This window comes from Rhagoletis pomonella, unplaced genomic scaffold, assembly GCF_013731165.1.
Source record: "Rhagoletis pomonella isolate Grant_MI unplaced genomic scaffold, Rhpom_1.0 Rhpom_scaffold_00004, whole genome shotgun sequence".
Taxonomy (NCBI): Eukaryota; Metazoa; Arthropoda; class Insecta; order Diptera; family Tephritidae; genus Rhagoletis; species Rhagoletis pomonella.
Window position 1 is genome coordinate 73699581 of NW_023458558.1, and position 23693 is coordinate 73723273.

The window sequence follows — 23693 nt, forward strand, 5'->3', positions numbered from 1 at the left end:
TCGCCTTTATCTCAATTTTCGTCTTTATCTTCACTTTTGCCTTTTTTTGTCTTCATCGTTATCACTTGTTTCTTCATCTTCGTATTTATCTTTATTTCAAAGTTTAATTTCAATTACGAAGTAAAACAAAATGCGAAACGGCTTAAATTGAACAGGTTGCAAAAAAAAAACCATACACAAATATGGAAATTTTTAAACGACGATTTTCAACCAATTTCGAAACTATAAAAACTCTCCCCATCTACAGAAAATTACCTTTCCAACGGTGTTTTTGGTTTTGAAATCGGTAACTTTACCTTGGTCTTCATCTTTGTTTTTATCTTTCACATCGTTGCTTATATCCTTTTCTTTTTCTATTCGCGTAGATGAGATAAGGTGCGATGACGTGATTTTATGTGATGTGATAGGATGTCATGTCATGTTTTGTCATATCCTTTGATGTCATATCATATGATGTCATACCATATGATGTCATATCATGTGATGCCACGTCATGTAATGCCATGTCATGTCATACGATGTCATATCATGTGATGTCAAGTCATGTGATGTCATGCCATATAATGTGATGTCATATCATATAATGTTATGTCACGTGATATCGTGTGATGTGATATCATATTATGTGATGTAATATCATGTGATGTCTCTTCATATCATGTGATAAAATGTGATGTGATGTCATGTAATGTGATCACATTCCATGTTCCGATTAGTATATCGATAACTCTGTTGATAACTGTGTCGATAAAAATACCGATAACAATATCCGTAAACATATAGAAAAATACAACGACTGTAAGATCGATTAATTCATCGATAAATATAACAATCATCCGTATCGATTATTGTACATATCGTTAACAATATAAATGACTAAATCGATAACAAAATAAATTATTTAATCGATTATTATACCGATAACAATATCCATTATTGTATCGATAACAATACCGATTATTATATTGATTATTATATCGATTACAGTTATTTAATCAATAACAGTATCGATAACAATATCGATTATTTTATCGATAGCAATATCGATTATTTTATCGATAGCAATATCGATTATTATATCGATAAAAATTTCGAGTTTTATATCGATAACAATATCGATCTTCATGCTCATCCTTTTCTTCATATTTATCTTTATTTTTGCATATTCCTCTTCACCTTTACCTTATAATAATAATAATAGTGTTAGTGTTTGGCCGAGCTTCTTCTCCGACTTGTGTCACCTTTACCTTAAAGTGTTTAAATTAACTTTGATCTTCGTTTTTGCCTGTACCTCTAGGCATCTTTATTTTTGTTTTTATTCTCAAACCGCTGAGAACCATTTCGATGTGCTTTATTCCCCTTGAATTTGACAATTTACTCCCAACCAACCAACTGCCGCGAAAGAAGTTTCACTTCATAAATTCAAGAAATGTTCTTACCCTTTCAGTAACCCTAATTCTTATGTATCTGTAATTGTCTCCATTTTCGTCTTTATCTTCACTTTTGCCTTCTTTTTTTTGACTTCATCGTTCATCATTATTTCTTCATCTTCATATTTATCTTTATTTCAAAGCTTAATTTCAAATGTGAAGTGAAACAACATGGGAAACATGTCAAATTGAAGATGTTGCAGCAACATCTATACACAAATACGAAACGACGGTTTTGGCCGTAATTTTCAACCAATTGTGAAACCATAACACTCTGCTCATCTACGGAAAAATGCCTCTCCAACGGTGTTCTTGGTTTTGAAATCGGTTCGATAGAATCGCCAAACGAACGGAGACAAAATTTATGTTAGCGTATTAATATAAAGATTGAAACTATTTTGAACGCACTTAATTACATATGTTATTAGCAGGGAACGGATTTTATGGATATTGCCTTTTTTCTGCTAAAGAGATAGAGTATATTCGATTAAGAATGCCCACGATTTAGATTTCCCTGATTCCATATATACACATTTGATGTTACCTTTTTTGCCTTTTTTAAGATATTTTCCTTTTTTTGCCTTTTCTACCTATAAAAAAGTGATTATAGCTTTTACATTTTTTTTTTTAAGATTAAAAAACAAGGAATGAAACCGAAACCCAAACCGAAACCGTAACCGTTTAAAACCGTTTCGTTTTTCAAAACCGAAACCGAAACCGAACCGTTATCTTAACCTGAAAAGGAACGATACCGAAACCATTTCAATCACAGGTTTCAATCGGTTTCCAGAAATTTACAAAAATTAAAAAATCAAAATTTCTTTGAAATAAATGATTTATTTAACCAAAATCAGCAATATTTTGCTAAAATTCTTGTTAAGTAGTAAATAAGTATGTCAAGGTAACTTTTCGCAAAAAGCTACTAAAATGGTGCCTAATAAATTAAATCTCGGATCTGGCATCGGTTATTTGGAAGAAGACATTTTGATTTTCATTTTCACGTGTATAGTTGTAAAGGACACAGAAATGAAGGGGTTTCTTAATTATGTAGTAAATATATGACGAAAATAACAATTATATTTTAGTTTTCATACAGCTTTAGTTTTACAGCAAAAAGGAAACATTTAAGTGAATCTGGTGATGACGTTGTTGCTGTGTATCTGTGTAGTTTTCAGCGAAAACTGGTTTTCGTTTGACAGATTTTACATGGACGAAAACACAAGTTTTTGGTCGAAAACCAGTTTTAGCAACGAAAACATGTTTCCGATGTCGGCCAGAACATGGTATAAGTGACAAAAACAAGAACAACGTGAATCAGCTGTTTCTCGACTTGTGGGCACGAAATGTGGTTTTTGCGTTCCCGTACTTCTAGACTTTGTTCTATTTTTGAAAGAAAATGTTTCTCTAATTCTCTAATTACCAAATCCGGTCCGTATTGTTAGGGAAAGAACCTAGTGTTGATATTATCAGTGAACTGTAATTTTCAATTTTCTTTCCTCAACCTTTAAGACATTGTGATTTAAATAATATCAACAAAATATCTGTGAAAAACCGAAACCGGAACGAAACCGAAACCAAAACCGAAATAAATTTTGAAGAACGAAACCAAAACCGAAACCGAAACTCTTGGCAAAACCGAAACCCAAACCGGAACGTTATTTTGAATCGGTTTCATTCCTTGTTAAAAAATATACACATGCCTATGCGGCTTATAGAAGCGCAGGGACCTCTTGCCAAATTGGTGTTGGAAAAATTCAAAGCCGTTTTCTCAGCTAACGTATGCTTGGAGACAATAAGGGGTGTGGATAAAATTGTAAAGGGCGAGGAAAACGCCCTTATTCCTGATAATATGAACGTTTCAAACGTTCCATATTTAAATTGGGCTCCACTTGTATCAAATTACGTCGAGCGCACATTTAGTACATTCAAGGTTTTTCTTCGCGAAAATCGAATGAAAATGCTGCCAGAAAACTTCAAAATGCATCTTGTGGTTCAACAACTATACAGATTAAAGTTTTATGAGTTAGAAACTCGAAAGGATAAAATAGTCCAAGATTCAAAGTAAAAATTTTTCATATAATGAAACTACACCATTTCCAGTTGGATTTTGGAAGGCGTCAATTGGATTTTAGAATAGTCAATTGTATTTTAGAAAGCGTAAATTGGATTTTAGAATAGTCAACTGGATTTTAGAAAGGGCCATATGGATTTTAGAATAGTCAACTGGACTTTAGAAACGATCAATTGGATTTTAGAATAGTCAACTGGATTTTAGAAACAGTCAATTGGATTTGAGAAAAGTCAGTTGGATTTGAGAAAGTGTAAATTGGATTTTAGAAAGCGTTAATTGGATTTTTTAATGATTCATACACTATGCTATGCATATGATTATGTAGTTTCAAATATTGCTGAAGTATCAGGTTATAACTACTTTTTATTAAGTTTTAACAATATAATATATATTAAAGTTAAACAACAGGTTACATTTAGGAATATACGATCTCTATGAAGTACAAAAGAAAGCGGATAATGAAGACGTGAGCGGAATATTAAAATTATGTAGAATAATGTATATAAAAAGAAAATAGGTGCACAGGAGTGAAATGTAATGTAATAGTAAATAAGTAATGTAAATTGGAAGAGCAAGACAATAGTATATGTAACAAAATTCCATGTTTTACATACTTGGAAGAAATAAAATGCCATTTAAAAGAATTTTATTCACCAACTCTCATATCTCGTTTGGCAATTGCATCCGCATAGAAAGTAGTACTGTTTGCTTAAAAGTGAATATTTTAGAAAAATTTGCATTGACAAATACCGCACATAAGAAAAAACTGGCTACTTCAAAATTTTTGTAGAAAATTCTAAAATTCACTTTACATTTTCTAAAATCCAATTTACGTTTTCTAAAATCCAATTATCGTTTTCTTAGATCCAGTTAACTATTCTAAAATCCAATTTACGCTTTCTAAAATCCAGTTGAGTATTCTAAAAACCAATTTACGCTTTCTGAAATCCAGTTGACTATTCTAAAATCCAATTGACTCTTTCTAACATCCAATTGACTCTTTCTAAAATCCAACTGGAAATGGTGTAGTTCATAGCCTTTCTCTGTTTACTTGTAATATAAACATTTCTAAAATAAAAGTATTTTTCTTCGTATTTTCTGTCGTTTTTAGTGCCTTATTTTGCTTTTTTTTTGCAATATCTAATGCCTTTTCCTGCCTTTTTCGCTATTTTGTTTTGCCTTTTTTGCGTTACCTAGTGCCTTTTCCTGCCTTTTTCGCTATTTTATTTTGCCTTTTCCAGCCTATTTCGTTATTTTATTTTGCCTTTTTGATAGGTTTTTAGGTCCTAAAAGTCCGTTCCCTGGTTATTAGCAACAAGCGAGCCTTTAGCGAGAGTTTTTCTTGCATTTTATTCGCATCCGGAATCATTTGTGGCTATTTGATCAGCAATATGAACGGAAAACAGCAAACAAATCAAAAAATAACAAATTTCGTAGAAAATGCTGTAGAAGTTTTAAAAAACAGCAGGTCCACGCGCTAAACTTTGTTGACGATTTTCGCTACTTCGGCTTGTGGAAATCGTCAGATTATATACTATCCGTTATCCTTGAGCTGTTTGCTACATAATAAAAAGATTTAACCGCGCTCGATAATGTCAAGGTAACGTTTTTTTTGCAAGTTTGCGACCCTACCAATCCCCTGCGTCCCGCTCAAATCGTCGGATTATTGAAATGCAAATTTTCAGTATGTTATTAACCCACCATTCCACCCAATCTGAGGCGCTCGAGTAAATCCATCTATACATTTTTTATTTATTTTTCTGATGGCTTAGATTCAACAGGCTGCAGGGTATCCCCTATATGTTAATCTGACGCACTCGAGTAAATCCCCAAATCCCCTCTTGGGTCCCCTACTATTAATATCACACAAGAACTTGCTTTCGATATGGAGAACAAATTTCTGACTGAAAAGTTAACTTTGAGCTGTTGTGCGCGGCAACTGGTAGTTAGGAACCCAATGTTTATACACGAGATTTGGTCCTTGCCTCTGCTGATATATATTTTTTATCTTAAATAAATGCCAACTCTCGAAAAATGAGTTTTGAGCATCGCTTTCTTTGAGTCGGCCCCATTGTGCAACGTCGCAAAAGGGAACACAAAAATGAATTTACTTTTAATAAGTTACGAGTACTTTTGTATGTGCGAGCGCTAATTACAAAGAACTACACCGAGAAAATAAGAAGGTTAGTTTCGACAACTAAATATATGTAGTTAGTTTCTAAATTCTGACAATACTTGGGGAACTTGCTTTTTCTTTCTGGCTCCTGCGCATATCCTCAAGTTACGTCACCTGTTACGACGAGATTAAACTGTCTGGGCATGGCTTGCTTTTATTTTTAATAATAATAATAATAGATTGGTGCTTACACATATGTTAGTGTTTGGCCGAGCTTCCCATCCGATTTGTGGCGTGCGCCTTGATGTTGTCACACAAAGAGGAGGGACCCACAGTTTTACGCCGACGCCGAACGGCGATTGTATTTTAATGAGAAGCTGTTTTCAAGGCAGAAATACACTCGGAGGTTTGCAATTGCCTGCCGAGGGGCGACCGCTGTTAAGAAAAACCCTTTTTTCTAATTTTTTTTGCGATGTTGCTTTGTCCCGGGCTTGAACCCAGGACCTGCGGAGTGGAAGCGCACACTGCTTACCACTACACCAAAGCGGGCGCCAATTTTATTTTTACAAGCTTTTATTTAACTTGTTCTGTGTGTATGTATGCATGCTGTGTTTGTTAGGGGCAAATATTGCAATCAATTTTTGACCAACTTCCCGATGAGCTAGAGGCTTGAAACTTCACAGTTGGGTCAGAACCCGATGAACATGCAATACGAAAGATGAGTTAAGCCGATAGGTGACGCAGTTAGTTGGAAACTTGCTTTAAAAATATTTGTTTTTACAACTAACTTATTGCATCGTTTGAGCAATTTTTAAATGATGGGGCATCCACTGCGCACATAGCTTTCTACCGGCCAAATGTTCATGTGATATCGTATGTATGGTACACTGAGAAAAGAGTTTAGTTAAGTCAACTAAATAAATATGTTTTTCTCAACTCATGATTTGGTTATAGCTACAATATTATTTGGTTATAGTTATCAAATCATGTGTTGAAGGAGCGTGAATGCCACATAACGATCTCCCATTATTGTCCTGCGCACAGCGTTGATGTTTTCTGGCATACAAACTGATATTGGACGACCTTTTCGATGTACATCAGCGAGACGACCACGCTTGAGTGCATTTTACCAATTACAAGCATTGGCCTTGATGGTGTTTTATGACCAAAAATATCGAAAGTTGTAAACAATTGAGGGATTCACAAAGGTGCCGTAAGTGTCGTATTGTTGTATGTCGTAAGCTTTAAAAGCTTAAATAAATGCTTAGAGAACTTGAAACGACAACCAACTATTATTTAACGCTGCAAAAATTCATAAAATGACTTGATGGTACTTTACCAACCCCTTTAATATAGTTTTCAGGCGTTTAAAATTTACGACACACAACAATACGACACTTACGACAACGTTGTGAATACCCCAAATCAGCCAACGAAAAGGTTTTTTTTTTAAATATTAATTCTACTTTGAGCCTTGAAGTAACCAAACAAAACAAAGAGCGCCAGTACTGCAAAAAGTCTGAGCACGTTAATGTTAAAAGATTTTTAATTTTAGGATTCAAAGTTCACATCGACACAAGTGGCATTCGTGTTGGGGATTCTAAAGGATTTTTAGTGACCCTCTTACAAGTTGTTCTTATTTCATGTCAATTGTGATTGTAAATTCTAAACTGCATTTTTTAACGTTCTTCTCGTTTAAATCTCTAGCTTTTGATCCAACAAATGTCGCAATGATAGATGACAAAATAAAGTTCAAGTGTATGCCGTTTTTGCCAAAGTTTAAAGCCATTTGTCAATACATCGAGTATTGTGATGAGAGTTTGCAAACATCGTCTGCCAACAACAATAGCAGCAGTAATTCAATTAATGTTACTGCTCTCCCGAATTCAAGTCTTCTGGATAACACGGATCCAAAAATTAACGAAGCCAGTGCCAAGGCTATAACAATGGCAAAGCAAATAATTTATGAAGCTGCACAGCAAGAGGAACAATTACAAAAGGAACAACACCAAAAACAACAACAACAAGACCAATTGAAAACTCAACCGTCACAGACTGAGCATCAGCCACAGCAAAAACATCCACTCTCGGACCAAAACGATAAACATCAGAACACAAATGCTTATAATACTAATACTATCACTGGGAACGACAACTCAAATGCCGTCGCCACAAATATATTTGCTTGGCATAAATTGCTAGCACCTCCGCCGAAACAAATGGTGGTCATTGATCGTATGCATTCAGGCGCTCGTCGTTTTGTGGTTTTGGACTTCGGTTCGCCTATATTGCTATCGGATTTGGTTATACCCGCTTGCGATGAGCTAGCCTCACTTCACATAGATATATGGTGCTTTGATGAGGAGGCCGATAGTGTACGCCTGGTAGTCGCATCTGACATCAGTACTAAAACTTTAGTCCTTAGCGATCTTCAACCGCCTCCAATTTGTCGCTATATGAAAATTACTATAATAGGACGCATCGGTATGTCGGCTACAAAATGCAAAATTCCAATTGGTTCGTTTTACGGACATGCCGTGGTATTGGAACAGGATGGTTATGGTGATTCCCTGCTGCGTTTTATGAAACAACCACCACAAAATATACAAGCGCAGATTAAGGCGCTTATGTCACTGTATGAAGATGTACATTGTCGATATAGTTTAGCTAGTTGTAAGCTAATAGAGTTGCTCACACCAATTTTAAATTGCGAAATGTCAAACGTTGCACATATGCAAGCGTTCATACACAAACAACGGGAAGAGGATGCGAATACAGTGGATAACAGTAAAGTTGTAACTATTTATGAGGTGATTTAAATTTTTTTTGTTTTAAAAGCTTCGTTGGTAAAAATTTGTAAATTTTAGGAATGCATTTTATTGCAACATCAAATTAATGTTATACGCAATGTGATTGGTCGTTTGGAGAATTCTTTGCTACCCCTAAATTTAAATTATGCCTCTACAGCAGGTCCTGCAGGTTCATTTGGGGATGCTAGTCTAAAAAATGTGTTGCAACTTGCATCACGTGACAAATTGCGAGTTTTGGGTCAAAGTTTAGTGGAAATTTTATTGCATTTCTCCATAGAGTATGGCATAAAGGTACTTAAATTTTCCGTCACTATATAATAGCAAAGTCCATTAAAAGATGTACGCATTCTCTGTTGTTTTGCTCCCTTTAAAGAATATTCTACCTGTTCATCAACTATTTACAATGGATGTGGCAAACATGCTTTTCAATTCATTGGTCGTTTACGGCGATGCGCACATCCAATTAGCGACTTGTTCCCTACTAGTGCGTATGTGCTGTTTCCAAAGTTGGTGGGGTGACTTTTTGGCCGACATCTTCTGCAACTTGTTCTCGTCTCAGAACAGCAAAGTATTTCCACAAGACCGGTAAAAGCATCTTCATACATATATACTATTTAATTAAATTTTCTAACATGTTTATTTTCTTGTGTGCAGCATATTTTTCTTATTAACATATTTGGGCAGACGCAGTATTGCGATGGGAACCTGTCGCTCGATTGTTATCGACGCTGTGCTAAAAACCTTGGCCAAACTATTGGCACCGATTTCACCCCGTTACCAAGAAAGACAGGCAGCAGGATCACGAATGGAAGAATCTGATGGTGGTGGTGATGCCGGCTCAGGTGGCTTATGGGCCAAATCAGATCTGCAGTTAATCACATGGCTGTTGCTATTTTTATCAGTGTGCTTAGATGACAGTAATGAGCGGAAAGACAAATGTAAGTGTGAATAGTACGTTTAAATTGACACCATTTAACAAGTAAATTCAGAGTTTAATGCTTGACAACAAAAAAGTTTGTTTACATACATACGATATGTTTAATAATATAGAGATGTAGCTCAAAATTTACGTTTTTGGAGATTTCATAATACAATTAATTAATACTTGATGATGAGAATATGTTCAGCGTAACAGATGACTACACTTCCCACATTCCCACGACAGCCGGTTCTACGTACCGGAATGACTCGGGTTTTACCCGACCAAGGGCTTTTGTTTCGACGATCTAACCCCGTTTAGGTCGGCGAAGTATCTCAGAAGTTGTTCGTCCATAGGGCTACATTCGCTACGTTTTCTTCTACTCAGGGCTGGCATCGAGTCAAACCCAGGGCCAGAAACCTACACCTGCTGTGTATGCCAGAGACGACTGCACCACAACTCCACCTCAGTCAATTGCAATGCTTGCGAGGGGTGGAGTCACCTCAGAGTCTGCTCAGGACTACGGACACATCGGCAGTGGACCACGTTTTTTGTGGCCCCTGCTGCTCAAACAGAGCAGCCTCCACGGCTAACAAACACCACAGCACAACAACATAACACAATAGACCACACCCCAACTGCTACAGACCACAGAACACACACAACCGCACCACCACCCACACGTCGCCGCCAACAACTCCTGGTTCCTCCTACAATCTGCACGGTATGTCAGACCAGGATATTCCGTAATGTGACATCAGTCAAGTGCAACACCTGCCTTGGGTGGTACCACTTTAGGGCATGCACAGGTCTGCGCACCACGCGAGATTGGACGAGGAACTTCGAGGGCCCGTGTTGCGCTGCTCGGTCGTAGACCTCAACTGCGACGCCTCCCGCCTCCACCATAGGGCGGCAACCACCTCAGCAGCGCACACAGCCAACTGCGGCACGACCACACACATACCTCACACCCCGCATCACCACACGTCTCCCGAACCACATGAAGCTCCTTCAATTTAACTGTAACGGGCTTCAGAGCAAGACCGAGGAGATAATCGTCTTCATGGGAAGGCATGTCATATTGATAGCTGCGGTCCAAGAGACGAAGTTGCACAGCAATTCAACACTGTTGAATTGTGCCGGGTACAACGTGCACCGTCGAGAACGCGAGCGGGATAATGGTGGTGGCTTAGCGTTCATCACGCACCACACCGTGCAGTATCGTCTTATCGAAGCAGACATCGACCGCAGGGATACCACCCTAGAATGTCAGGGCATTGCTATCCGGTCAGGCGATGTTGAGCTCGAAATATTTAACGTTTATATACCCCCAGGTGACAGCTGCCCGGCAGGATATCACCCTGACATAGGTGCGCTCCTCAGAGGTGAAAACCGTATGGTAGTAGACGACTTTAATGCGCACCACGATCTTTGGCACTCAAGCCTGTCAAACGATCGTAGGGGAACTGACTTGGCTGAGCAGATAGACGGTTCGACATTCTGCACAATGAACGACGACGTACCCACCAGGATTATGGACAGGTGCTGCCAGACCATCTGCCCATAGTCATCTCGATCGATAAACCAACCGACTTTGCTTCCACGGAGCACCGAACATATATCAACTTTTCTAAAGCTTATTGGAAAGGTTTCGCGGAATTTACTGAAATACCTTCGCTGCTCTCCCCACACCAACCGACATCCACACATTCACAAACCACTTGACCCCAGCGAAGCATCAGCATGGTTTCCGTAAAGTGCACAGTACAACAACAGCACTTAACGCCATAAACACTCAGATTATTCGTGGCCTTAACCGTGAACGTCCCTGTGAGAAAACGATTCTAGTAGCGTTGGACCTGTCAAAGGCTTTTGACACTGTCAGTCATTCCACGCTACTAGAAGATATAGAGGCTTCCTCTCTCCCACAGGCTCAAACGGTGGTCGGCAAATTATCTGAGTGGTCGACACTCGTCGGTAATGTTTAGAGACAAATCGAGCAAACTTAGAAAAATAAAACAGGGGGTTCCACAGGGTGGTGTCCTTTCCCCGCTACTGTTTAACTTTTACATTTCAAAGCTCCCTCAACCACCAGAGGGAGTCTCGAATGTCTCTTACGCCGACGATTGCTCGATCATGGCGACTGGGAATGGAATTGATGACCTGTGTTCGAAAGTAAACGGGTATGTCTCCGAACTTTCTCGCTTCTTCACTGCAAAGTGTCTAGCTCTCTCCCCTACGAAATCCTCTGCGACCCCGTTCACAACCTGGACGAAGGAGGTCAGGCTACCGCTGGGAATTCACGTCGGTGACACACCAATTCCGACGGTGAATAGTCCCAAAATACTCGGAGTAACATTCGACAGCCTGCTCTCCTTCTCTGCGCACGCAACCGCTATTGTCAATAAAGTTCAGAGCCGCAACAAGGTCCTCAAGTCGCTAGCCGGCAGTACTTGGGGCAAAGACAAAGAAACGTTGCTGGCAACATACAAGGCAATACGCAGCACCAGTGTAGTCGCCGGGGACTAGTAGTACGCAGTGGATGAAGCTACAGACAGTACAAAACACAGCACTTAGTACAGCGACCGGATGCCTCCTGATGTCACCAGAACACCACCTCCACGATGAGGCGAAAATGCTCCCAATTAGGGAGCACAACACGATGCTCTGCAAGCAGTTTCTGGTTGGGAGCCACAGATGTGGCCACCCAAATAGACAGCTGCTTGCTGAGGAGCCCTCGCCAAGGCACGTCAGAAGGCATCTATATGAACTGACGGACGTAGTCCAGAGGTTCATTAAGCAGCCTCTGGACCCGTCAGCTTACAGACAGGCCCTGAACGGCATTCACAGGGACGCAGTCTCGAGTTATGTAGACTCTAGACCTGTGAATGCCATTCTAGGCACACAAAGACCGGACATTGACGCGACAGAGCTCCATCTGCCTCGGGAGACCAGAACAACAATAGCCCAACTTCGCTCTGGCAACTGCAGCAGGTTAAACTCCTACTTGAGTAGGCTAAATGCGGATGTGCCGAATGAATGTCCGGCATGCGGAGAGACCCCTCACGACTCGAAACATCTCTTCGCATGCCCGGAAAACCCCACACGCTGCACGCTTCTTGGGGCTGCCGTTAGTGGAACTCCACGACAATGACTGAGATATCAACCGATCTGGGCGGGGTTGTTGTAGCCGCTACAACAACAACTAAACTTCACAAAAATGGCGAAGATATGTGTCTTTTCATCTGTCTTTTGGGATACCAACTGTATGAATTGATCAAACTTCGATTGCGTTTTACCAAAAATTTTGAAATAATTCGGCGTTTTCACATTAGGTTTTTTTTTACATTTTGGGCTAGCTAAATATACATATCGCACATTTACTTCAATAATGTAATAACTCAAAAGAGGGCAAAACTCGAGTTAAACGGATTAAAAATTTTGAATTTACATATCGATGGTCCTTTGCTTTACGACACAATTCAAAATTCAAGAAATAAAAAATAAAATATTGTTAACTGGCTCATGTCCCTAATCCTTGCCGAATCAATGTCTAATCTTTAGATTTGTTCCACACGATCCAGCGGGTGCCCAAAACAGCCCAGAAAGCGTTCCTCACGCTAAAAATATGGGTAATAGAGAGCGTATACCTTCCACTTTTGGATCGTAAATGTCTTCTTCTTCGTGCCCGAAACTGCCCGGATTTTTCCCGGGCAGAAATGTGCAAGAAGTCAATTTGAAATAACAGCTATTTGTTTACGTCCGAAAGCAAATTTTGTAATATCCAAAAAGGGAAAAGCACTCAAGTTTCAGAAATGTAGGTATTTGCTAACTTTATTAGCCATATAAGATAAATACACATAAAATCATTGTTTAGAGCTGATTTGTTGATTCCGGGCACGAAATGTGGTTTTTTGCGTTCCTCACGCACTGGGCAATTTTTCCACGTGTTGGCTCATTTTTGACACTTGTGAGAGAGTGACTTATTTTTACGCACTAATTACCGACACAGTCCGGAAAGCGTGTGGCACAAACCTTTTTTTTAGCACTTCTTACTGCTTACTTTAGTAAGGGATGGAAATGGATTAGACAAGGATTAGAGACACGGTAATTTCCGCATACTTAACCCAACTTTTGTATTTTTGGATCATATTTAACACTATTGAAGTAAATAAGCGATGTACATATGTATTTATTAGTTAAAATATGAATTATTATCATTTTTTCTCTCGGGATAGTGAGGAATAAAAATTACTCTCTCAAAGTAGCTGTCAACACCTCGAGAACCAACAAAAGAAACACGGGCGCCTATTTCAAATGAAATGAAGCCTTTGTCAAATTGAATGAGAGCTATTTCAAATTAAGTGAAACCTTCTTCAGGTTGAATGAAACTATTTTGAAATCAGAATAAACATTTTTCAAATTAAATGTAACAAAGGATTTTAGAGTCTATAGTAGAAAACGAAAACCTGTTTTGCAGCTAATGTTAACATTTATTACATTTTAACAATAATGATAAAGTTGCTTGTCAATCGAGCTGAGAACAACCGGGTTTGACGTCGTAGTATACTGATAATGAGAGAGAGTCAAGAAGAGAGAGATGAAGAAGCGAACATGTAGTGCGAAATAGTGATGTAAAAATTGGTAGAATTGTACTTACTCTTCAGTCTTTTAAATTAGAACGTACATTCTGTACAAGCAAACAAAGAACGCCCTATCTCAGAATTCTGTTCAAAAACTGGCTAATTAACCATTGAACTATGTACCTGTCTGTGCATTTTATAAATGGTTTAAGTAGTTAGTTAGTTCTTATACGAACAAGTCTTCCCATTTAACTAGTTACCCACTCGTAACAAATTAGTTAACCCCTGTTAATTGGGTAGTCGTTTATCCCATTTAAGAAGTTAATTTAAAAATTAATTGTTAATTTGAAAATTGTATTACGTCCTATTATGAATTCATACGATGCGCGATAAGCGCTTGCATTCTGTTGTTCCATATTAAGAATCGATGTTTATCATATGAAATCTGATAGCGCAGCTGATTTGTGTTGGTTCAAAGTGAATAAAAACCACAGCCATTCACAACAATACATCTGTCGAGCGTATGAAAACCATAATACGAAAACTGATTTCATACGATACGCTTGCTAGCGTGTGTCGTATATCGTATGGAAATTCATAATAGGGGGGTTATTCGAAAAAAAGTTTTTATCTATTCGATAATCGCTTTAGCTTCGAGCCGATGGGATTTCATGAGTTGTGAAACAGATTTCACAAAAACTCGCACACAAACATCAAATACATCTGGAAAACAATTGCGCTGCTTTAAGAAACGTATCGTGCAACAGAATAAATATAGTGTTCAGCCGTATACCGACTGGGGCAAAAAGATCTTTATGATACAAAATGAGGTAATATATACATATCTATATTTCTTCGTTTAAAGTACAAAACTGCGTATCAACAAAATGCAAAACCGCGTATGTGAGGTTGCATAAATTATTTTCTAGAGAGTAAAATCACTCATATTTCAAAATGGTTCTTTTTTATAAAGCAATCGGATTTCTGGCTAGTATATTTCCGGACGAATGGATTGAGCTAAGAGCTTGTGTGAGCAAATCCAATTTTTGGCAGCAAATGTCAGTTACGCGGTTTTGTAGAATGACGCGGTTTTGCACTTTAAACGACGATTTGTTTAATGTATGCCATATATAGAACGTACATAAAATATTTCGCGGCTTTACTCCACAGCATCCTGGCATCTTTATGGAAATGACTGGCAAGCCGAAACCCAGCAAAACCAGTAAGACAAATATAACGCCAAAGGCAACCAAGGAAAGCAATCAAGAGCCTGAAAACAATTTTGACAAAGGCCTAAAAACAATACGTTTAAATAACATTTTAATTGTGATTCGCGGTCTAATCGCATTGCTGTTGGAAATGGATTTTACGTGCAACATGGATCAATCCCTCTTAACGTGTAAAGTACGTATGAAATCAAAAAAATACGTCCATCATTCTGTACTCGTATCTGTTTTTCTGTTGCAATAGGTCATAGCACGTCTTGTGTCCGCGTGTCGTCCTGCTGTTCAGCTCTCGAAAATCATTACAACAGCGCAGCTAGAGCAACTTATTCGCCTCGCGGTTTGGAATGACCAACAACAACCATGGGCCGTTCATGCGATTACCTGTTTACTACAGGTGTGTAATTAAAAGAAAAATCTTACTCATAGATCGTATTAACAATTTACTTTTAACAATAGGACCTACTTGACGCCGATAAGCACTTTAAAGATAATGACACTGTGCCTACTACTACGGAAGGCGTACGACCGATGGAGGGTATACAAGAAACAAAGGATTTATTTTCGGATTACTGTAAACCTTTTCTATTTGAACGTGTAAATTTTTATAATCAATTTTTTTAACATATTTTCCAGCACATTATATATCACAGGCCATGAATTCACAGCTGCAAGCGGCTGCAAACGATATGCAATATCCTGATGGTAGGATTTTATTATTACTAAAAAAATTGGCAACGTCATTATATATATGTTTTATAAATTTGTATAATAGGCTGGCCAAATTTATTCCACTATTACAGCCCAATGTTTCGCTAAACTTATTAACATCTTCAAAGGCGCGTTGTGTTTATTTTGTCCGTTACAGATTGGACTAGCCTATCATAAAAATTTATAAAACTTATCCAAACCGATCGGAAATAACAGCAACTATTGTATATTTTTTTTTTGATCAGGTGTGAAATATTCCTATCTGCCTTCCCTTATTGAATGCGAGGATACCGAATTCGATGATATATTAAACGACATTGACATTATTGCGTGTTCAAAAAATGTGACCAAGAAGGATAGCAACGCCATTAATAAAAACACGTTCAATTTTTTTTGTAAATCAATATCCAGTGCTATGGACGCCCGGTTGGACGTTGGCCTCGATATTAATGTGGAAATTCAGCTACGCCGTTTAACGATGGTTTCATCTTTGGATATGTATTCATCGCTACCACAAATATTGGCCAACGAATTTATTACCACTCCGCCAGAAACGACAGTTTGGCCGGATTATATAACCGATATTTGGTCTAGTCCAGAGTACAGTTGTGGTCTAAACACTTATAAAATGTTTAAAAATGTCTTTGACTGTATTTTCGCACACCTACACTTACAAGTGAGTATATTTACATATGTTTACTTAAGGGTTTGCAATTAAAGTTCAATTAAATTGCCATTCAGGACACTTGGGTACATTTGGAGCAAGTATTACAAATGTGGCTGACTTTGAATGGCGAACTGTCTGACAAACCTTATAATGCTGGTATCACACAGACAGATATACCCAAGATACCGTTTGGAGCACATGCCGTGCAAGGGCTTTTACTCGCACTGGCTTGGCATAACGATATTAAACTTCGTACTTGGTGCCTCGGATTTCAGTGCCTATTTTTGGCATGCAATTCTCAGGCTTTGGGCGATGATGACATCGATTCGACACGAATCAACGAAGTGATCGTGAACGATGAAAATTTTGAAAAAATGCTTCTTCGTTTCTTTTCCGGTTATGGCATGAGTTCATCGATCATCACGAATCGCTGTGTAGGCCTATTATCCTAGTTATATAACGTAATTTGAAATTAATGAGTTTATTTGTTTATAGGCTGGCCCGACAATTTGCAAACATTTACATGAACTACTGATGTGGTTGCACAAAAAAAGTGAGAGCAGTGGCTTGGCGGTAGCTTCAAACAGACGGAAATTAAAGGACACTTTATTGCATGTAATATTGCAGCTGGTGCAGCCGGGAGGTGCGATCGCTAATCAGCAAGGGCCAATTGATGCCCAAAGTCAATTGGTGCGAGATTTACTTCTGATGCCTACTGACAAGCCTGACTTGAATGTTGCGTTGAATATAATCGAAAGTGTTTGTAAGTTTTGACATACTTTTGTTGTTGTTGTTGTTGGATAGTCCTTCAAACGTTGTCGTCAAGCTATTTCGATGGAGTCGGAGCATAGGGAAAGGGGTGTTAGTTGAGGGGAACCTTCACATGTCAGACATCCGTAGGGAACGTCGGTTTTAAGGTCTGGATAAATAGGAATTTAACCTATTACAATATCCAGACCGCAATTTAGCTATAGTTATGCTGGTCCCTCTCAGGTGGTGATTGCACCCCTAAGACGGCATTCACAGGACGGGAGTTAGTAAAGGTGGTGACAGTCTCTCTGTGAATTCCGTGGAGCGTCCGCATCAAAGGCTTAGCGTGTGAGGTTTGGACCCAATTTTCACTCGCTGATACCGGCCCGTTAGATAGAGTTAATGTGAATTTTCAAAATCCGAAGTAATATTTGGGTTTTGAGCAAAGCAGTGAATGGTCAAGTAAAGTCCTTAGTAAAGTCAAGCAAGTATAATATGTCAAAAGTAATACTGAGATGATCAATAATTTTTACCATAGCTGTTGAACATACATGTCTTTCTATAAAATCCTGCCTGAAATGAAGATGGTGTGAGGAAAATTGCTCAGCCATTAACGGTTCAAATACAGGAACACTTATGTATAGGCCGGAAGTCACGAGGGGAACAATCATGTTTGCATTTTGCAATGGGACAAACGGAAGCAACTTCCCACGAGCCAGAAAAACAGGATTTAGTAACACAGTGATTAATTATCTGAGTCAAGGCCACCTAATTAAAGCGAACAGGTATTCCGTCCTTACCAACTGCGTTAGACTTAATTCGGTAAATACATTTATTAACATCCGATGCATGCCTATGCGGATTATGCCCAAAAAATCCCGAGGGGTATTTGGCTCGAAATAACCGGTCGAAACCAATTCTAATCGATAGATTACACAGAAATAAATTTACAGTTAATTTTAACCAAGTTTTTACTGATGCCTTCATGTGGAAAATGCCAAAAAACCTGATTTTTCACAGCGGCAAATTTTTTCGAAATTTTAACTTATACTCGCTATATCTCACATTTTATTATCGGTTGATTTAAATTTTTTACACAGTAAACTAGATACTATTCTAAAGAAACTGAGTTTAAGCACAGTTCTTAATACTTATGAGAAACAAAATGGCGGATTTTTAAACTTTTTTATAAAAATTATGGAGGTTGTTTTTTCAGATGCAAAAGTTGTGTTATAAAGTATGTAAGGAAGTTTTTGGGAAAGTTACAGGTTTAAACAGCAAGTAGTTCCAAAGTTATAACAATATTATGGTGACGCCTTAGAGCGGGCGCTCTCCCCTAAACGACAAATATATTCAGATAGCACTTATACAAGTAATTTTGAATGTAATATTAAATAAAATGTTGAAGTTCGTGAATTTATCAGGGTTATAGAACTTATAAAAGCTCTTTATTGTAAACTTAACAGACATACTTACATATATATATCTATGTAACTGCATATAGTGGTGGAAGAAACTTTCCCAAAAACTTCCTTACATATTCTTATATAATGCTGCATTAAAACTAAAACAAAAGTTTTAATTTTATAACACAAACCGCCCCCATAATTTTCATAAAAAAGTTTAAAAATACGCCACTTTTTCTTAAAAAGTATTAAGAACTGTTGTCAACCTCAATTTCTTAAGAATAGTATCTAGTTTATTGTGTAAAAATTTGAAATCTAACGATATTAAAATGTGTGAGATATAGCGAGTTTAAGTTAAAATTTTGCAAAAATTTGCGCTGTGAAAAATCAGGTTTTCTGGCATTTTCGACATGATGAAATCAGTAAAAACTTGGTTAAAATTAACGGTAAATGTATTTCTGCGTAAGCTATCGACTACTACAATTGGTTTCAACCGGTTACTTTGACCCAAATACTTTTATCATTTCTAGAGTACTTTTTGGGATTAATCCGCACGCCTAATATGGCGTTAAGTGGTGGTGCCGTGCACTTTTCGGTAGCATGTTGATGCTTCGCTGGGGTCAGGTGGTACGTGATGTACGGGAGTTGGTTGGTTGGTTTAAGTGAGTTTAACAACTCCAATTAGCACTTATACGTTCAGTTTAAAAACCACTGCACGCAATTTAACCTGAAAAGAAAACACAAAAAGAAACCAGCAGAAGTTGGTTATTTCTCTCAAATCCAGCATTTTCAGTTCAAAAGCTTAAGTAGTTGCGGTGGGTTAATATCACTTATGTCTGTTAAACCGCAGTAGCAGGGTTTGCCTAGAAGCCTTATTCTAGTCCTACATAGTGCTGGGCAATTACAGAGCAGATGTTCCACCGTTTCTTCTGCATCTTGTGAATTACAGCTACGACAAGAGGTGTTGTTTTCCAGTCTTAGTCTTGGATTCCCACGTCCCAGTGCCCTATGTAAACGGCAGTTAGTCGAGATAAATTCCTCCTGTTGAGTTTGATGAGAAATGCAGTAGGGCCCCAGACTCCTAAAGACCCTACATAGTTGTAGGCCTTTCCACCTGCTATTAGCCACCTTTTTCCAGTGCTAGATGCGGCTCTTGATATGGCTCAGAGGCACAATAACCTCCCGTGCCTCTGAGACCCCCAGAGCAGACCCGTTTCTGGCTAGCTCGTCAGCCATCGAATTGCGATAAACTCTGTTGTGCCCCGGCACCCAGATCAGTGCAACTACATGCCTATCAGCTTAAGTCATAACGTTCTCTCTGCACTGTTTAATTATGCTAAATGTAATGCTTTCAGAGCCAAGTACCTTGATCGCTGCTTGGCTATCCGAGCAATACTGGTCCCGGCTGGATTTAAGGCTTAAATTATTTTGCACGCCTCTTTGATGGCAAATACTTCTATTTGAAAAACACTGGCCTTATTCGGTAGTCGAATACACTTTTCGATTCGAAGGTCAGTTGAAAAAATTCCCGCCCTCCGTTTTTGAGTCCTCGTAAAAGTCGATACTTCAAAGAGTTCAGTAAAAATAGGTTCCTTCCTCAGTGGAAACATCGTGCCAAAGTTTTTCTTGAAGAGAAGCGAAGGACAGATTTTTCGCGAATGCTTGGGTCGTTGAAAGGGAACAAGATACGTCGCATGCCCGTACGTAGGTTCTTAACACAGTCTAAGTTCCTTCAACCTCGGTGCACTTTGTGAAGCACTTTCCTTAATAAATATATCAATCGGTGGCAAATGACATGACATCCGACTGCCCTAGTAATCGCAATGCAGGCTGACCTTTGTGCCATGCCTAAAATTGTGTGTATATAGCTTGTCTCTACGGCTTTCCACCGAACCAGCGAACCGAATGTAGTAATTTACATCCATAGCATAAGATTAGTCCCGACTTCTTACCCAGCACTTTCTTGCAAGAATACAGAACACCATACCGGTCTTCGACGGGTAACGTTGAGCCTACAGCTATCTTCCCAAGAACCCAATTCCCCTAGTGCTCTTTGAAGCATTCCTAGAAGAATGCTGTTTAGTACGTAAAGCCCCGCCTTGCGGAGTCCCCCGTTTTGGATGCCTGATAACTTCGCTGTTGCCTAGCTTAGCGTTTACAGCTTACAATCCTTGTACGAAACATGGTAGAAATCCAGCTTACCACGAAGTTCTCAATCCCCAGATTACTGAGTAACTGCTCCATTGCTTATAGGCTAACGTTATTGAACGCCCTTCTATGTCCAGGAAGACCGCCAACCCATACTGTTTATTTTCCAACGAAGTCTTTATCTTGTGTACAAGATGCAAAATATTAGTATTTTATTTTCATTGTAAGAGCCCGCGTATCGACCGCCAAGTGACCCACAGCACACTAGTCGAATAAGACCAATTCTTAAAAATTCTGGGTTCATCAAAAAGGTTTGGTGCATACTACTAGATAATGAATCCGTTAACGCAATATATAATTTCTCGCAGCCCTTTAGCTTATCGTTGATCTCAAAGTTATCTTTTTTCAATAAAATTTTAATTGTTCTCTTGATAATTACACTGGCCTATAGTCAAAAGATGTTAACAACAGCATTAATATTGCTGGCGTGCATTTAGGTCACTAGTTTCAAATATTCTAATCGTTTTTTAATATTAGGGAATGTTTGCAAATTTAGGAACAGTTTCGGTAGTTCTAATAGAACTGCCATTACTTTCCATCATCGTGGAAAAATTTTGTTTATGCAAATGAGTATGGAAACACTGAACAGGCACAACTTCTAGAAACAAATTAGTTTACTTATTAGTTAATTAATTAGTTTACTTATGTTTGTGCATACAATATAAAAATTGCAAAAATAGAAAATTACCAAAAATTTTGTTCAAATTTTTTTTTATATTTAAATAATTTGTTTATTATCTGCACGATTTTCATCATATTGTTATCATAAATCATTGACAGTTAGTCTCGCCTTCAATTCGATAATTGTTAAGTACCGATCGAGTAACATTTACCAAAGTTATATCGAAAAACTTAGGCGGATCTCAAGTTTTTTTCTAAAAAAATGACTTCAATTGTATAAATAACTTTTAAATAAAATAACCGGATTACAGAAAAGTGTGCCACGGAGTGACGGAGCTGAATGCTAAGCAATATCGTCCAATTGGAAAGTCCTCAAAAGGATTTCCCAGGATGGGTTAAAGGCTATTGCATTTACCTACAGTCACTTTTTCACATAATGGAATTAACTATAATATTTATGTATATCTAAACACTTATTGCATGCCCCCTACTTTCATATAACGGCAAATTTAGAAACTGCGAAAAATGTGCTTCTTCGGTGTCTAATGAAACCATTCCCCACCAATTTTCAAGACTGCATAAATGGACTTAAAATGGGCGTTTCTCACCCTAGTTATATTATGTTAATGTTTGTAAATACTTATATGCTTATCCAGCGATTCCCAATCTTTGACAATACACGTTTGACTGCATTCACCACGATCTTGAAAATTAACCAAATCGGCGGGACCAAGTTCATGGTCCTCTTAATATTATATAAGCATCCGAAAACACATCACTTTTTTGTATTTTTCACTTGGTTGCTGAAGTAATGAAGAATTGAAAATTCATAAGAGAAAATTATAGTGAGGTGCCAAATTTAATAACCCTTAATTTGATATATCGGCCACTGTGGTGTAGTGGTAAGCAGTGCGCGCTTTCACTCATCAGCACCTGGGTTCAAGCCCTGGTCAAAGCAACATCGCAAAAAATATAGAAAAAGGTTTTTTCTTAACAACGGTCGTCCCTCGGCAGGCAATGGCAAACCTCCGAGTGTATTTCAGCCATGAAAAAAAAGATTCTCATAACAATACAATCGCCGTTCGGAGTCGGCGTAAAACTGTAGGTCCCTCCGCTTTGTGTGACAACATCAAGGCGTACGCAACAAGTCGGAGGAGAAGCTGGGCCAAACACTAACATATGTGTAAGCGCCAATCTAAAAAAAAAAAAAAATTGTTATATCGTCCTGTTTATATTAATTAACGCATTCCATAGATATTACAAGCCAAAGTTTCATTTTCAAAATTCATACACCAATAACAATTGGCTTAGACCTAAGACATTATAATATTACTATTGCAATGCGGTCAAATGCCTTTTGTTTTCCCCATACAAAATCGACCCAGCCTATTATACATGCTTTGAATATACTCTCCAGCCATGGAATAACCCACGATTGGGCCTCCTGTATCATTGCTGAAAAGATCCCGCCTTGACCCGGAGATTTGTACGGAGAGAAGCTGGTAATTGCCCCGTCGTGATTATTTCGTTAACGACATTTATAGATGGTTCCGCTACGTTGCTAACTACCGCTGATACCTCATTTAAGTCACAGCCTGGAAAATTGAAGAAATTAGAAGAAGTTCTAATGTCTCCTCAGAACTATTGGTCCACCCTCCATTTCCTTTTTCATGAATAAGGGCTGCTGTGTTCCTTGAGTAGGAACCTCCCCATCTTGGCGGATTCTTTCGTAAACTCTATGTAAGAGCAGACATCTCCCCAGGATTCCTTTTTTTCTTTAGGAATTGCCTTTTTGTAATTAAGGCTATCAGGCTATCCCTATAAGGCTGTCAGTTGTCCGTATAATAGCTTAAGTTGAAAGCTTTACGAGACTTTCCTGAGTTTCGAGATCTCTTCCTACCATGGAGGGTATTGTTTTCGGCCGAAAAGGGGCAGGAGCCTTTAAAAGCCGACCCCATAGCCTTTACGAATTGGTTGCAAATGGTTTCTATATCCTCCAAGGTTGTTAAATTTCTAAAGTTATGTTTTCCCATCTTTTTTACCCATGGTCCTGTTGTTGTAGCTGCACACGCCGACTTATCAGAAGAAACTCTCGCATGTTAGGAGCTCGTTCTTTTGGGTGACTTGGGACGCCCGGTACTCACCCACCACCTCCGGGAACCGAATTTTTGGTCTTCG

The 23693-nt window shown here is 38.4% G+C and overlaps 1 protein-coding gene across 4 annotated transcripts in view; it reads left to right on the forward strand.

The window, feature by feature from the left end:
• Positions 1 to 23693, forward strand: part of LOC118738076 (baculoviral IAP repeat-containing protein 6) — a 145000-nt gene that overhangs the window by 82346 nt on the left and 38961 nt on the right. For all 4 annotated transcript variants that reach the window (XM_036468989.1, XM_036468990.1, XM_036468991.1 and 1 more), the window contains 12 exons: positions 7325 to 8427; positions 8485 to 8718; positions 8801 to 9012; positions 9082 to 9365; positions 14581 to 14759; positions 15100 to 15333; positions 15400 to 15549; positions 15612 to 15726; positions 15789 to 15857; positions 16109 to 16539; positions 16605 to 16964; positions 17026 to 17293. In XM_036468989.1, the coding sequence (XP_036324882.1) occupies positions 7325 to 8427; positions 8485 to 8718; positions 8801 to 9012; positions 9082 to 9365; positions 14581 to 14759; positions 15100 to 15333; positions 15400 to 15549; positions 15612 to 15726; positions 15789 to 15857; positions 16109 to 16539; positions 16605 to 16964; positions 17026 to 17293 (3639 nt within the window). The remainder of the gene's footprint in view (positions 1 to 7324; positions 8428 to 8484; positions 8719 to 8800; positions 9013 to 9081; positions 9366 to 14580; positions 14760 to 15099; positions 15334 to 15399; positions 15550 to 15611; positions 15727 to 15788; positions 15858 to 16108; positions 16540 to 16604; positions 16965 to 17025; positions 17294 to 23693) is intronic.